The following is a 14,624-nucleotide window of genomic DNA, read 5'->3' as shown; positions in this document are numbered from 1 at the left end:
TTATAATTTTAAGACTTTGTTTTTATCATTATGATTTTATGACTTTATTTGTTTTGTTTTGATGTGAAGCACTTTGTGATTTTATGTCTGTGATGAGTGCTACATAAATAAAATTTACTTACTTTACTACCTGGGACCACTGCGAATGTATTGATTAAATGAGTAAACTACGTCTTTAAAGTTCATGCACTAGCTCAAGTGGTTGAGCAGGTTTTCCAGTAATCAAAAGGTTGCAGGTTTGGCTTCGGACAGAGTTCTGCTGTTATGTCCTTGGGCAAGACACTTAACCCACATTGCCTGCTGGTGGTCAGAGAGACTTGAGGCACCTGTGTTCAGCAGCTTCACATCTGTCAGTGCACCCCAGGCCAGCTGTGGCTACATTGTAGCTCATCACCATCAGTGAGTGAATGGATAAATGATACACTGTAGTGTAAAACACTTTGGAGTCCTCTGACTCTGAAAGGTGCTATACAAATGTGGGTCATTTATCATTACCTGAGAAAATTTTATTCAACTACATCTGTCATCAGAGAAATGTTTTGTGCGTGTTCCTCAAAAAGCTTAGAGGATTTTAAAATGAACATCCAAAACATCCTGACAAGGATGGTTGGTAAATGAAATAAAAACAACTATAAATTCTGACTGAAGCATGCAGAAACATGTTCTGGTGCTCCAATAAAATGACCAGACAGTTCCTACGGAAACGTCCATTACCCCCTCGCTTTTTAAAAAGTCACTGCAGAGAATCCAACACATTTTTTTTTACCTCTTGGCAGTATGACATCATGAAAAGAACTTTGTGAGTCTTTCATGAGATCTTTTTCTCTTTTACTGTCTCAAGATCACAAACGTGTACTGCTTTCATCGACTACACACTCAGACAAGACAAAGCACTTAGTGGACTCTAAACATGAGGCAGGTTTCTCTGCGGAGGACACGGGACAGCAGCTGTCACTTCTGACATCGTCTCTCGACCGGTCCTTTCAGGAAGCACGATGCTCTGCTGCACTCTGAGGAAATGTCTGTGGCAGATGGTGCAGACGCTCTAAACACAGCATCACACTTAACTTAAAGTCATTATTGCATATATTTTTACTCACAACAAATATTAAAAAAGGAACTTTTTTTTACTTTTATTGTTTCAAAATCATCGATAGAAACACCTTTCATTAAAGAAACCAGACACAGGAATGTTGAAAATCTTACACTGTATGTGACTGACACAATACTGCAGGTACAACAGCAAAATGAGACATTTTTCTTTACATTTCTCATCCTCTCTCTGGCACCTGTCTGTAAAGTTAGAATAAACTCTCCATAGATTTCTGATAAAACGACCAAAGTAAAGCAAGACAAGGAGAGAAGTACTCATAAGTTTGTCGTTCTGACACGTCAGTGTTTTTGAATTGTGACTTATTAGTTTTGCATCTTTAATTTTTGCCACACAGCAATGAATAAAAAGGCGTGGATATATAAAAATAATGAAAACTGATTTCAAATCAGTGCAATTCTTTCTGCGTCTCTCTCTCAAATTCATTATGTTTACACTCTTCCACCATTATCAACAGGAGTTGGCTTGCTGGGCCACCCTCCATCTGCATACACACATCTTCCAATCAATAGTCGTTTCTGGAAGGTGTTGACTCTCTCATTGATCTCGTGATGTCTTTGTGCAGACAATGCCATTTAGTGACCACATAACAAAAAAAGTGCAGTTTAGGCTAAAGTGGGGAGGGAGTGAGTTTAGAAAAGAAAGGCGGAAGGTGAGAGGGTGAGAAGTGGGGTTGTGCAAATTTCAGTCGATGACATTGTGACGCGATCAGTCTGGAGAACTGGTCGTCTTTGAGCTGGAATGTCACCATCACAGTCGTATTCATTCCTGGGTACCTTCACATTGATTTTCAGACATTATCTTAAGGGTCACACATGAGGGACCTACATGGTACACTGACTACTAGATGTCATTTTTATTTCCACCAAAATATCTAACAGAGTATATCTCTGCTTTTACGTCTCATGGGTGATCCAAAAGCATCAAAGGCAGTTGCAGGCAGATTTCTTTCTCAGGGACAAAAGAAGTGGCAAACAAATACAATGGCCCATCATCAATAAAGAATAACAAAAAAATTAAAAATAAAAACACCTGCCATCTAACAGAAACAGACATTTTCAGAGCTGACAGAGCTGCTGATGGGTTTGTACTGCCTTCACCTGTGCAGGTAGATTTTTTAAACATTTGGGTGCACGACTAAAACAACGTCCCATTTTTAAAGACACATGTCTGATTTAATATTACATTTTAGTGAGATCCAGTTCTGACTGCAGAATACAGGCTGGTAGCTATTACGGCCAAAATACTAATTCTGAAAAATGGGTCTTATTAATCTCCTGTTGCTGTAAGTTTAATAGCAATATGTCACACGCCGTTAGTCTGGCACAGTTTTAAAAGATTTCACCCAAACAAGGTTTACACAGGCTCTATCTTTTGTACCTTTGTTGGGCTCTGTCAGTTGTAGACAGGTGCACACATTCACACAAACATGCATGCAATTGTCTCATCATCCTGCGCACAGATTCTTTAAAATGAGATCTCCGACAGTCCTTTGAATTAAAATATGGTTTCTCCTCGGGCAAGCATCTCATCAGGAAAGGCAAAACATTGTGTTCTCAAAAAAAAAAAAAAAAAAAGCATTCTGGGAAGGTTGACACGTAATGACGCAGTGTGTCATTGTCATATTGCCTTTGCCATCATGTAGAAGCATGAGGAGTGCTGTAAAGGTCATTACAAGTGATGAGTGGGAAAGAGAATAGGAGTGGAGGTGGGAACTGAGAGGCACTCGTGTCGGAAAGTTGCAAAGAGATGAAAGTCAAACATGAATAAATTATTCATTATCAAGGTTTGTGCACAGATTGGTTTGTTACAAATATGTGTAATTTGTTTTAAAGTTGTATGTGATTTGACTTTTTATATGATACTGAGCAATGCTACAGTTCCACACAATGCAATTCAGGTAAGGGTAATACTGGGTTTTTCCAAGAAAGACGAAAGTGCATTCTGTATTTTTGATTTGCGTTGAGGAAATACTGAACAAAGGGCACCAGAAAAGTACATCAGGTGAATTTTGGAAATTCAAAACACTGTGCAAAAATGAATTTATGTAAGCAAAAGGGGCCCGAACCAAGAAGGCTATAGCTCATATGCATGATTATTTTACTACGTTGTTTTACTGATTTTGTGTAATATTCTAATTGGATGAGATTTTTCATAATGTGTAAGCCATATTCATCACAAATAAAGACTTGCAATATCTGACTTAGCATGTAATGAATCTATCTCATATATTAGTTTCACCTTTTAAGTTGAATTACTGACATAAATTAACTTTTCACCATATTCAGATTTTGTGAGTTTCACCTGTATGTGAAAGTTAGCATGTAGCTAGTCTCAGTAAAAGAGATGCTTGACTTAAAGCCTTTCTATGCAACTTTTTTCATATTTTTAAATTCTTTTCTTGAGCCAGTTTGAGCTAAAATGACCCTTTACAAGGTTAATGAAAAGCCACTCGGACCCCCACTGACCCCTGTGGCCAGAATACCACGCTTGCAGCTTCAGTTGTACTGGGCTGCTCACCGCTGGGGGAGGATCCTGTTGAGTGGGATGGGGCTGACATGGTAGAGCTGAAGTCTGCTTCTAGCACATTTTCTGCATGTTATAGATCAGAGCTATTCAATTCTGGACCTGGAGGGCTGGTATCCAGAATGTTTTAGTTTAAACTCTGCTTCAACACACTTTAATTTCAGTCAACAGATAACCAGGTTTCTGCAGAGCCTGGTGAGCTGCTGCACAGGTGATTCAACAATCGAATAGTGTGTTGGAGCTAAAACATGCTGGATACCAGCCCAGAATTGAATTTAGTGATGAACCGCTCCTGCAGACACTAATGAAGGCTGAGGAGACTTTTCAGCAGTTTGATAAGAGTGTTAAAAAGACAAACACACAGTGAGGAGATAAGTTTCACATTTGCTTTGAGCACAGACAATTAATAACAGACACTAGGGGGTGCTAAAATCAGGCAAAACTGCTTAGTATCCCTTTAAACCAAAGGCCTGCTAGATTCTAAGGGTTATTCTAAAATGTTCCATCAGCTATTAATTTCAGCTCCAAATTATCAGTGAAATAATTTACTTGTCAATGCATACAATTATTTAGTCAAATTTCAGTTTTCAAGCACAATTTATTTGATCTTCCCCTTCTGAGGATTAAAATCAGCTGTTAGTGGCTGTGTATTTGAAAAAGTCACTGCAGTGTGGGAGGGCAGAGCAAAGGCAAAACACAACTACAATGCATGACGCGCCAAAAAATGTCTCCATGTTTTCTAAATGAACCAGCTGCTGACAGCATCTGTCAACACTTCTGAATTATGTTCTAATTTTAAGCATCATCACTCCTAGGAGGAAATAAAAAAACCCACTTTTTTATGAACCGACTCCCTACTTGGACACTGTCTGTCAAGGTTTTCTCAATGTGACCAAATTTGATCATAATATTTAGTCTTATTCTATAACAGCTGGTGATTTTGATGACGAGTCTAGTATAAAAACAATAGTTTTTGGTCTCAGTTCAATCAGTGCTAAACAGAGCAAATCTGCCACCTGCTGGGGTAAATCTGGATGGTGATTTTACAACTCTGTAACTGTATTAAATAATTATTGTCAATATTGACAAACAACCAATTGTTTTCCACACATTCAAGCATTCCTATCAACTGGGGCTGAGTGGGAGGGGCTGGAGCAGAGGGTAATATAAGGAGAAAAGGATGGATAGACTGGAGGACAGGACGCATTACCCTTCCTCCAGGAACATGTCTGTGAACATGATGATGGCGTTTATTGCAGCTTACAAGATGAAATGGCAGAAAGTGCTGAGGGGCAGTGCTCTCGTCCTCCCCGTGTGACAGAAAAAGTGGGAAACCTAATACACTAATACGTGATGTTCAGATTATCCTCTAGTAATCAAACCTTTAAATCTTCTTTTATCACATCAGTGGTTTGTGTGTTTTGTTCATGATGGCATGGCCTGATTAATCAAATTGGTGCTCTGCTGCCAAATGTTATTACAAATAAATAATGTCTACTTATTATAAGTGGAATTCAAATAATGCAAATGAGGACAGCTGCAGTGCTCCGTCCTCGCTCCTCTGCTTTATCAGCATCACGTTAGTACACTCGTACAAAATTTCTTAGGTGCAAATATAATCTCAGAGAACACAAACACTAGAAACCAAACATATGTAGATGCAGAAAAGACCAGCTCTAACAGTGTCATAGAATAGCAACACATAAAAAGGACAAGAGAAGAACAAAAACAAGAGAAACTCATAACTCCGATCTTGTTCTTATCTGAATCCAAAAGGAAGTCCACCTAATTGACGTTCTTTGTCGTTTCTACACTTACTTACTTTTGGCAAAGTTACTAACACCCATATTCTCTTCTCTCTCTCTCTCTCTCTCTCTCTCTCTCTCTCTCTCTCTCTCTCTCTCTCTCTCCTCTTTACAACTCCAAGTCCCAGATTCAGGATTATCGTCTGAGCAGCAACAGGAGCAGTGAAAGCAGGTAGATGGTGTTGGAAGGGAGGGCTTGCTGGGCTGAACTTTTAACTTTGTTGTTTTCGGGTGGATTGACGTATTGTATGGGACGATCAGTGCTGGGGGCAGCAAGGCGTGGTCCTGGCAAACACGTTTCATCTGTGCACACGCCACTTCCTGATCCGCTAACATCATCATCTATGGAACAAGAAACGAGACAAAATTCTAAGCTTGCACATAAATTAAAGAAACTTGTGATGGTTTCCTAATTCTCCCAAGCACTGTGCCAAGGACTAGGCCACACACAGAAAAAGGAAAATCATACTAAAAAAATAAGCAACCGGAAAAAGACATTAAAAATGTATACATTGGCCTAAAAGAAGTTTTAATTGTATTTAGGGAAAAACACAAAAACAAGACAAAAGTGCATAATACCATTGCAATATACATGTATGACTTGATTTTTATATTATATTTTATAATTATATCATTCTCCCCCTTTTACACTAGTCCATGGAAAATTTGCCTTGTACCTAACCAGTCTATAATGGAAAAATGGTTGGGGACCATTACTTTGTAACATCAACTTGTTTTGAAGGCTTCCTGAAACTTAAAATACACAAAACCTACAGTAAGGAGCTCAAAATCTGATTAATGCTATTTAGTTGGTTTGCTTCCAAAAGCCCAGAATTGTTTTTTCGTTTTTTCAAAATGTGTTCACAATTTTTAATGTTTAAAACACATTTTCTTCAGATTCTAGGTACAGCTTTGGTACTAGAAACATTATTGTGAAAGTATTAACAAACTCAAAAGAAAATAACAATTTAGGAAAATCAACTTTCTAATTTTGAGCTTACCTAAACATTATCCCTGTTAGAAAGTTTAAAACATATTTTCATATTATATGTTTATGTAGACAGATGCTCTACACCTCCCTCCCCATTCCTCGAAAAGGATCTTGGGCTCCTTGGACCAGTGTCAGGAAGGTTGTATTGTTACATCTGAGGCGACGGACATTGCAGCTGAACTGACAGAATGTCCATTGACCCACTTACACTGACGCATGCATGCATGCACGTGGTTACATGACAGACACACACTCCCAGTTTTTCAGCGTGCTTGCGCATCCTTGAATTTGTCCTCCCATTTCCCAGGCAGCGGAGGTTGAAGGTGTCCCTCTGATGCATGGGGATTCCCACCCCTCCTACCCACCTCACGTTTGATAATGTTGTGACTGTCTGACTGTGTTTTTCAGCCTGAGGTGTATTTTTTTTCTCCTGCAAGCCAATTCTGTTCCCTGTAGGGGGTTTGTGGGTGCATTACTTTTCTTCATCTCCCTGCACTCATGTTACCCATTTTATGTATCTGCATAATGGGAGTGCTATAATGACTGCATGACCATTGTAAAACCTGTTGTGTGTCATGTGCTGTATGTCTGATCTTGGAACGGTTGTACTGAAACTACATGTCATTGTACCAGGACACTGGTTCAATGACATACAAAGCTGTCCTAAAGCAATCATAATCATATCCTACTAAAATAAACTACAATTAAAAATTATTAATTTGCCCTTTGTATTTTGTTTCTGTCAATTTCATTTCAACTTACTGGTGTCTTGAAAGTCAGTATCACGACCAATTAGAGCATTCCTGAGGTTGTGGGTCCTGATCTTCAGCTGCATTATCTGTTGTCGTATCGTCTTGTCTGGTTTTGTGATGTCAAGTTCCACTTCAGGGTTGTTGATCTGGTTGGCCAGGCCATCACCAATCGCCTCAGGCAGATACCTGGCTCACAAAAACACTTGATTAGCTGGAAAAATAATAAAACCTCACAGTCCATAGCAACCATTTTAGCCACCATCCTGTAATACAGATTTGGACATCAAAATTGCAACTGGAGGTTGAACGTCTGTAACAGGGAAGTAATGTTGCCGTGCGTTTTATGATAGTTTCTAACTGCAGGGTTGTATGACCTGAGCTGATTTACATAAACTTTTACAACATGCATGAAAATGTCCCTCATTATTAGGGTTTGGTCTAAAGGACCCCATGATCTTATAAAATCTCCATTGTACAAAGATCTTGTTTTTATAAAGAGAGTTCAACGTTACACAAAACTAACTCAGGCTGCACAGTGTCGCAGTGGTTTGAGCTGTTGCCTTGCAGCAAGAAGGTCCTGGGTTCTCTTCCCGGCCTGGGATCTTTCTGCATGGAGTTTGCATGTTCTCCCTGTGCATGCGTGGGTTCTCTCCGGGTACTCTGGCTTCCTCCCACAGTCCAAAAACATGACTGTTAGGTTAATTGGTCTGTCCAAATTGTCCTTAGGTGTGTGTGTGTGTGTGCATGATTGTTTGTCCTGTGTGTCTCTGTGTTGCCCTGCGATGGACTGGCACTCTGTCCACGGTGTACCCCGCCTGATTGCCCATTGACCACTGGAGATAGGCACCAGCCCCCCCGCGACCCTACGTGGACAAGCGGGTTCAGACAATGGATGGATGGATGGATGAAAACTCTAACGCTACGAATCAGAATGGCAAGGTTGTACTGTTTTAAAGTAAAGACGAACTTAACATTTCTAGTAAATACTAGTCAACAATTAAGAAAACTTCTAATGAAAGTTTCGTTCAATATTTTTGGTCCTTTTTATGTGCATTTCTAATCTGTGCCCCAAATTGTAAAACAAAAGCAGACATGGGCCAAACTATTAAGATGTTGCAACAAAAATGTAATTTCTCATTTGGATGACTAATAAAAAAAATTCAAAAATGTATAACTCTTACCTTGCACGACTCCCACCATTCCAACACATATCCTCCGCCCCAGCTCCTATGGCCACTCTGTCGCTGCAGAGCAAGTTTGGTAGAGAAACCCAATACGACCGCATGCCCCTGAGCCTCGTTGTTACATCGGATATCTGAGACAGAAGTAACCACAGTTAATTCATTATGACACAATATACATCATTTAAATGGAAGAGTGAGAAAACCTGTAGCTATGGTTCTCAGTCATCCATCAAAACATTCATGCATCTCTCTAATAACACGTGCAAAGTTGACATAAGCAGCTAAAGTAGTTTATTGCTTTTCTTTAAGCCATTTCTGTAAGTGGGTGAAGTAAGGTCACTAACCAACTTTTCCATTCTGTTTGAGGTGTCTCCCAGCCTGTCCTCCACTGTCATACTTCCTCTTTTCATAATTTCCCCATCACCTGTGCTGCTGACCTCTCCTCCTCGGAGGTTCCCACAAGCCTGAAACAGCTGGGAAAGGGGGAATGAAAGGAAAGATAAAGGACATGAGATGGAGAGAATAGGAGCCAGTTAAATGTTTCTGCTTTCAAAAAAAAAATAAATAAATAAATAAATAAATCTTAGTAGTCCATGCAAGGGCAATGTGAATTTTTTTCAGTAAAATTTGTCTAAACATTTTACTTTTACATTTGTGCAGCTAGTTCTCCTTTAGCTCCCCTGTCCAATCAGATTTGATTTGCTTCTGAGATTTGTCTAAGAGACCTTTCCACAGAACAACACTTTAAAAAATCCCCATTGTATCAAAACTTAATGTTTAAACTATACATTGCATAAATAATTAAATAAACAAATCGTTTAGGTTATTCCCAAGAATGACACGTGGCGGTTATTCTCATGACCAATGTGTGAACCAGTGCACTGGATTAAAAGACCACCCCACAGTGTTGTTAGTCAGAACGTTTACATGCACATCTAAGTCATTCTAAAGTAATAACGCGGGAGCCTTTATCCTAGTTTGTGTGTACATTAGAAAACCGTTATCTCAAATGAAGTTTGTTCAACTTGGGTACAGTAGGTGGTGTCATGCACCCTTTTATGTCGGCATTCTTCTGGTTAGCTTATTGCTACACAGATAGTTAACAATTGCTGGCGGGAGTGAAGCAGACAGTTTAAAACAGGATGGCTGAATGTGTCAGGCGTGCTGGAGTGTGAAGCGGAGGTGAGGATCCACACGCGGGTGAAGAAGGTAGGCAATCAGACATGAACGTTAAAGGCTTTAATAATAAACACGCTCACACTGAAACAATGATCCAACACGAGACACAGAACTGAAGGGGTTTAAATACAAGAGGGCTGGGAGCTTGGGTGACTGGAAAACGAGAGGCAGGTGGGAGGAATTAACAGAGACACATGGCTGAACCAAACGGGGAGACAGGACAGGGTGTGACAGAATGAATGAAAAACAATGTATGCACATTCATTTTTGTGCATAATATAAATGTAACTTGTGTTTCTTTCTTAAAAAATATTACTTGGTAAATTTAGTTGAAAAACAAAACTTTACCAGAACATTTTTTAAGTGTTATTAATGTGAAGGTACCGTTTTAAATGACACTATAACTCAGGATCAGATTTTACTTTAACTTAGAAAAATTAGTTAAAAAGTGAGAATTTATTTTCGAGACAATCAGCTTAACATTGGTTAAAACTTATTAAAATGAGTCCATGTGACTTTGCCAGTCATGTTATAAAAACTTAAAATTTCATGTTAATTCAACTTAATGTAATAGTCTACAAAACTTAATAAAATAGGTTGGAACATCTTCTTGTTTATTTCTTTTGACAGATCATTTTAAGTTTTTTGTACTTAGTAAAGACAGTCAGGTCAGCTTGCTTAAAGTTGTATCATTAGCTTTGATGAAGTGATTTGAACTTGACAGTGATAGTTGATGTAACTTAACTGAGTCATTGCAACAGGATAACTAGACGGAGTCAAGTTAAATCAGAAAATCCTTTTTTTATGGTGCTGCAGCACAGCTTATTTGGTACATACTGTACTGTTTGATGGCATTAATATTTCCCTGGTACTGTCAGTTCCAGAATTTAGTGGTATCAGCTCGACTGAGTCGTTTACATGCAAATGCAGCCGGTTTCCTACCACATTTACTGGGTGCTTCAGCATGATTAAAACCAGTTTGCCTTCAGCCAGAGCAACGTGTTCATATGTATTGAAACAAAAAATGACATCAGGTCTATTTGGGGCAAAATTTTGGTTTTCTGATGCGCATGAAAACACAGCGTTTTTAGTTCTTGTGGGGTTTAAGGTTTTTAAATAGTTCACTGGGAGTCCAGTGATTCATGCAGTCAATTTGTCATCTAAGCTGTTCTGTTTAGAGGAATAAAATCTCTGAACACACACACACACACACACACACACACACACACACACACACACACACACACACACACACACACACACACACACACACACACACACACACACACACACACACACACACACAGGGCATTCCCATGTTCAGTTTCCAGGAATGTGATTTACATGTAAACCACAAGTAGCTATTTGAAAAGGCATATTGGATTTTCAGTCTGAAAGTGTTTGATGAGAAAGAACCCAACACATGGTCTGGCTTTTAACGCCACCAGCTTATGTAAAAAAGAGGTAATCTCTTCAGCACTATGAGCATCAGTTGACTTCTGAGAATCATGTGACTGGAAGATGTGTGTGATGACCGCATTGAACCAGGATCACCTCTAAACCAGGCCGGCTCTTTTAGGAAACCTGCACAGAGGAAGCTTTGTCTCTCCTCCTGCTTTTCACACCATTTTCAGACTTTAAAAAACAATCCAGTCGCTTTATGCTGCTGCCAGTTGCTATTAGGGATCATATAAAACTTGTATCCAAACACCAATAAAGAGTAAAGTAAAAGCCTGGCCTAAAGGCTCTGTTATGACTCACATCCTTTCATTTAAACTAGATATGTGGGGAGTTACAATGCAGTGAGAGGTGTTAATCATGTAAACAACACTAAAGGGAATAGAGGCACAAGGGACTGTGAAATCTGAGAAAGGTAAGGGTTTCTTTCTAAGTAAATACCCTTTTTAAACCTTTTAAACTTGACCCAACCACTTTTTCTTCATATTAAATATTTAAACCCCTCAATTAGCTTCTATGCTAAACCTCGGCTTTGTGGGTACGCCATGGCTTCCTGACTACATAAAAAACAAACTCAATAACTCAAGTGTTGTGTTACACGTGTTCAGAAATGGTAGCTGGAGAACATTTTTTCTTCTTAAAACAGGAAAAAAAGAAATAATACACACACACACACACACACATATACATATACATATGTGTGTGTGTTTGTGTGTGTGTGTGTGTGTGTGTGTGTGTGTGTGTGTGTGTGTGTGTGTGTGTGTGTGTGTGTGTGTGTGTGTGTGTGTGTGTGTGTGTGTGTGTGTGTGTGTGGTTTGCTTGTGATTGTTCTATGACACTGCTATCGAAAACATTCTTCCAGTGCAAGCACAACATGTTCCAAAGAATGTACATCTATTTTGGGTAAAGGGCTGGTCCACACTTCCAGAGCCAGGACGAAAATCACATTACTCCACCTAAGTATGATATTCAAACATCGACTGTCATCAGAACTGGAGCAAAATTGTTAAATGTCAAATTTTGGCTCTTGGATTTAGACATAGGTATGCAACATTTTGATCCAGCTTTCATTTCTGGATTTTTTCCCTACAAGTGTTTCCATTTCTGCTGGATTGGGTTTGAACCTGTGTGTGTGTACCAATTTGTGTTCTAACCTTGCTGTTGATGGTGCCGATGTTCTCCATCATGGTAAACATGGCTTCCGCTATGTGATTTGGAAGAGAGAGGATCACACTGTCCATGTCATTCAAGCGGTGCTCAGCCACCTCTACCATTGTGTCTACAAAGACAGACAGTGAAGGTGAAGAGAAGTGGTTAGCAGGTGAAGCTTATTAAAATGTGCTGGGTTGAAGCTAAAGAAAAAATACATATATTAGGGAATATTTCACGAATTTGATGATAGGATTGTGTTGAATACATATACAGTCATATACTGCACGAATAGTGGAGAAAAGGGTAGAATGCCTTCTCCAGGTCAGGGATGAGGTCCTGCACCCAGTGGAGGAGTTTAAGTATCTCGGGGTCTTGTTCACGAGTGAGGGAAAACTGGAGCGTGAGATCGATAGGCAGATTGGTGCTGCATCTGCAGTGATGCGGGCGTTGTACCGGTCTGTCGTGGTGAAGAGAGAGCTGAGTCAGAAGGCAAAGCTCTCGATTGACCGGTCGATCTACTGTACGTTCCTACCCTCACCTATGGTAATGAGCTTTGGCTAGTGACCAAAAGAACGAGATCGCGGGTACAAGGGCCGAAATGAGTTTTCTCCGAAGAGTGGCTGGGCTCTCCCTTAGATATAGGGTGAGAAGCTAGGTCATCCGGGAGGGGCTCGGAGTAGACCAGCTGCTCCTCCACATTGAGAGGAGCCAGTTGAGGTGGCTCGGGCATCTGGTCAGGATGCCTCCTGGACGCCTCCCTGGTGATTTTTTTTGGGCACGTCCGACCGGGAGGAGACCTAAAGGTAGACCCAGGACACGTTGGAGGGACTATGTCTCTCACCTGGCCAGGGAATGCCTTAGGATTCCCCCGGAGGAGCTGGCCCAAGTGGCTGGGGAGAGGGAAGTCTGGGCCTCTCGCCTTAGGCTACTGCCCCGCGACCCGACTCTGGATAAGCAGATGAAAATGGATGGATGGATGGATGGATGGATGGATGGATGGATGGATGGATGGATGGATGGAGAAAAATTCTCATGTATCCAACTAAATGCAAACCAGAACTAGGCCCAAACAAGAGTACAATTCCTTAAATAACTTCAGTTCCCAAAAGTAAATGAAATGCAAAAGAGACTATGATGAACTATTCTTGTGAGAGAGAGAGAGAGAGAGAGAGTGTGTGTGTGTGTGTGTGTGTGTATGTGAAGTATGAGTTAGAGCAACTTAAAATTGACACATATGATAAGATGTTTAGCAACTATTTTAGCTAGGTTTACACACATGCCTGTGTATGAGAAAGCTGTTTGCATTATTTCACTATTTAATAAAGTGTACGCTCAGTGGAAGTGTGATTCTTAGCAGTTTAGATGGTGTAAAGTCACAAACACCTTAGGATTGCTTGATTCTTGCATGAGAACTTTTCTTCAATTTTCCTAATCAGAATCAGATGGGTTTATTGACATATGTGTGAGAACTCTGCTGCAGTACATGGTGCAAAAAAATAAGAAATAAGTACAATAATATAATGTACAATAATATAATGATACAGAGAGGCAATAATTAGAGAAACGGATAAAATTTACAGGGCAGCATAGGTACTGATCAGCGGAACAGTCAGGTGCAAACACAACACAGGGTCAGGTGACTGGAACAAAGCAACAGGAGTGGGCAGTCATACGACTGTCATTCATGAGTCCAACTGCAGAGGAGAAGAAACTGTTCTTCCCGTATGGCGAGAGTTTCTGATCCGAATGGATCGGAGCATCCTGTCAAACCAAGATTGACTGCTGTCTACTGAATATTGCATATGAGACACTGATTGATAACCCCATTTATACATATCCACATGAAAATGTCAGTGCACCAACCTCCTAGATGTGTCCACTCAGTGTTAAGATCAGCTTGGTTGGCTAGACAGCCCTTCATGACGTTGATGCAATAGTTGGAACAAGGCATTGCAGAGGACATGGTCTCACAGCGAGCACAGTAAGTCATCTTCATGATGGCTTTCGCACACACCTGGTTCAGTTTCACCTGGGTTGACAGACAGATTATAACATCAGCCATATGGAACAAATAAAAGCAACAAAACAACAACAAAATGAAGTTCTGGTCTAGCAAGCAGCCATTTAACATTGATTAACAGTACATATGCTCATGTCCAGTGTTGGGAAAATTACTTTTAAAAAGTAATTAGTTATAGTTACTAATTACATTGTCAAAAAGTTACTCAGTTACTAATTGAGTTACAAGATTATACAAGTAACTAATTACCAAGAAAAATAACTACTTATTTACATTTTCATTAAAGAATGCAAGAAAAATGGGTTAATTGAACTTATTTAATTTACTAAAAGTGACTACAATAGTGAAATCTAAATGACTAATGCCTGGAACATACTAAAGTGTATGTCCAAATGTTTTTTTATAAACCTGAATAATTTAAATAAATAAGCACTTAACAGGAGGAA

At 39.7% G+C, this 14,624-nt stretch overlaps 1 protein-coding gene across 1 annotated transcript in view; it reads right to left on the bottom strand.

The window, feature by feature from the left end:
- Positions 1-5,465: 5,465 nt before the first annotated feature.
- The window catches only part of gpc1b (glypican 1b), a 100,789-nt gene continuing 91,630 nt past the window's right edge, over positions 5,466-14,624 (bottom strand). The window contains exons 5-10 of the mRNA XM_070541696.1: positions 14,022-14,187; positions 12,161-12,285; positions 8,714-8,842; positions 8,367-8,500; positions 7,196-7,371; positions 5,466-5,784 (exon numbers count right to left, since the gene is read on the bottom strand). Of these exons, the coding sequence (XP_070397797.1) occupies positions 5,579-5,784; positions 7,196-7,371; positions 8,367-8,500; positions 8,714-8,842; positions 12,161-12,285; positions 14,022-14,187 (936 nt within the window). The 3' untranslated portion in view covers positions 5,466-5,578. The remainder of the gene's footprint in view (positions 5,785-7,195; positions 7,372-8,366; positions 8,501-8,713; positions 8,843-12,160; positions 12,286-14,021; positions 14,188-14,624) is intronic.

The sequence above is a fragment of the Nothobranchius furzeri genome, chromosome 11, assembly GCF_043380555.1.
Source record: "Nothobranchius furzeri strain GRZ-AD chromosome 11, NfurGRZ-RIMD1, whole genome shotgun sequence".
Taxonomy (NCBI): Eukaryota; Metazoa; Chordata; class Actinopteri; order Cyprinodontiformes; family Nothobranchiidae; genus Nothobranchius; species Nothobranchius furzeri.
The sequence above is the reverse complement of the archived record's forward strand: the minus strand, read 5'-3'. Positions and strand labels throughout refer to the sequence as shown.